Raw genomic sequence first — 1,780 nt, 5'->3', positions numbered from 1 at the left:
GACTGTAACTCTAAAACAAAACACCAGAACTGCTGCTCGACAGCCAGGATTACAGTTAAATTGGAGAACATTAATTTAGTACAGCTCTGATCGACGAAGAACAGGAGTTCTGATGGCGTAGTGGGCTATGCATTAACCTAAGACCAGTGGTTCGAACCCTCCTCCCCAGCCCCACCAGCCACTCGTCAGGAGCAACTAACAGGGGTCCTGCGGCCATCCGGCCCGCCGGGTGTTTTTGCCCCATTTGTTTTTCACTTCAAAATACGATATATGCAGTGTGCATGGGGATTTGTTCATATATATATTTTTAAACTATAGTCCGGCCCTCCAACGGGTCTGAGGGACAGTGAACTGGGCCCCTGTTTTAACAGTTTGAGAACCCCTGGAAGGTGATGGAAACCCCAAGGGAGCAGTCCCGCTCTCCATGGCAGGGAGTCAGTCTTCGGAGACGTGCTTCAGAAAGGCAATGGACGTTGCCTGTAACAAATCAAGACACCTTGGAATCTATTCTAACCTGAGTAACTTGGGAGAGGGAGGGCAGATGGCTTGGCCGGGTCTCGGGCGGAGGTCTGCATGGAGACAACAAAAAGCTAAGGGAGACCTTTGTTTCAGCACGATTTCAGGAATTTGAAACAGTCGGTCAAGGACAAGGTACTGTCTCCAGAAGGGACTCTCTCGGTGGGTGCGCGGCTCGGCGACGGAAGCGCAGGGACGGCGGTCGCGCGCGGTCCGGCCGTCCGCGCAGGCGCACCGCCCGGGCAGGCGAGCCCGTTGCGCCTGCGCGCAGCGTCACCGTCGCGCTGCTCCGCTTCCGCTCTCCTCCCCCGCGGGGTTGAATGGGCTTCGGGGACGCGAGGAGTTAGCGGTTACTCTGTGCTGCAGCACCGGCGACCCGCCCTCCTCCGGCCGGACAGCCTTCGCCTGGGCCCGCGCGGGAGGAACGGGGCCTCTGAGGTGAGGGGAGCGGCGACCCCGCCGGCCCCGGTCTCTTTCCCTGGCAGAGGCGGCGGCGTCTTCCGTGGGACAATATGTTCAAGAGAATGGCCGAATTTGGGCCTGACTCCGGCGGGAGAGTGAAGGTCAGTGCCAGCCCGCGACTCCCTCCTTTTCCCGCCTTCCCATCTCGGGGTTGAACCTCGCTTTCGGGGCGGGCGGCGAGTCGGAGCCCCCGAGCGAAAGCTCGGCGCTCATTGGGCCCCTTCTTTCGCGTCACTCGCCCCTCCCCGCCCCACAACAAACCCGGAGGCGACCTGGTTGGAGCTGGGCGACGTTGTCGAGGGAACCGGACGCAGGCAAGGCTGGGGAATCCTGGCTTGGTGATCCGCTGCGGCCAGGTCACCAACCATCGGGATGCCACCGCTTGGCTGCGAAGACAGGGACCAAAAGCAAGCTAATTGCCATCGCCCCCTGCCGACTCATCGCCACCCTCTTAGACTGGGTAGAATTGCCCCTGTGGGTTTCCCAGACTGTAAGCCTTTACGGGAGTCAAAAGCCTTGTCTTTCTTCCGTGGAGCAGCTGGTGCGTTCGAACTGCTCATTTTGCAGTTAGCAGCCCAACGTGTAAACACTACGCTGTCAGGCGTAGCTCCTGAAGATAGTGACAGCAGTAGGAAATGTTTTATTAGCACCTACTTGGCTAAGCACTTTCCCTGATGTTCAGATTTAATCCTAACCTGATGATGTGGTTACTCGTTGGACTGTGATCCGCATGGTGGGCAGTTTGAAACTAGCAGCAGCTTCGTGGGACAAAGACTGGACTTTCTACTCCTTTAAACAGTTA

General features: G+C 57.8%; 1 protein-coding gene across 2 annotated transcripts in view; it reads left to right on the top strand.

The window, feature by feature from the left end:
- The first annotated feature begins 890 nt into the window (after positions 1-890).
- YEATS4 (YEATS domain containing 4) overlaps positions 891-1,780 on the top strand; it is a 27,936-nt gene continuing 27,046 nt past the window's right edge. Inside the window, exon 1 of one of the 2 annotated variants that reach the window (XM_004700460.2) lies at positions 891-1,079. In XM_004700460.2, coding sequence (XP_004700517.1) covers positions 1,029-1,079 — 51 coding nt within the window. In that variant the 5' untranslated portion in view covers positions 891-1,028. The remainder of the gene's footprint in view (positions 1,080-1,780) is intronic. The other variant, XM_045291025.1, reaches the window with a different exon arrangement.

This window comes from Echinops telfairi, unplaced genomic scaffold (assembly GCF_000313985.2).
Source record: "Echinops telfairi isolate 266 unplaced genomic scaffold, ASM31398v2 ScPeMD7_2;HRSCAF=8, whole genome shotgun sequence".
Lineage (NCBI taxonomy): Eukaryota > Metazoa > Chordata > Mammalia > Afrosoricida > Tenrecidae > Echinops > Echinops telfairi.
The sequence above is the reverse complement of the archived record's forward strand: the minus strand, read 5'-3'. Positions and strand labels throughout refer to the sequence as shown.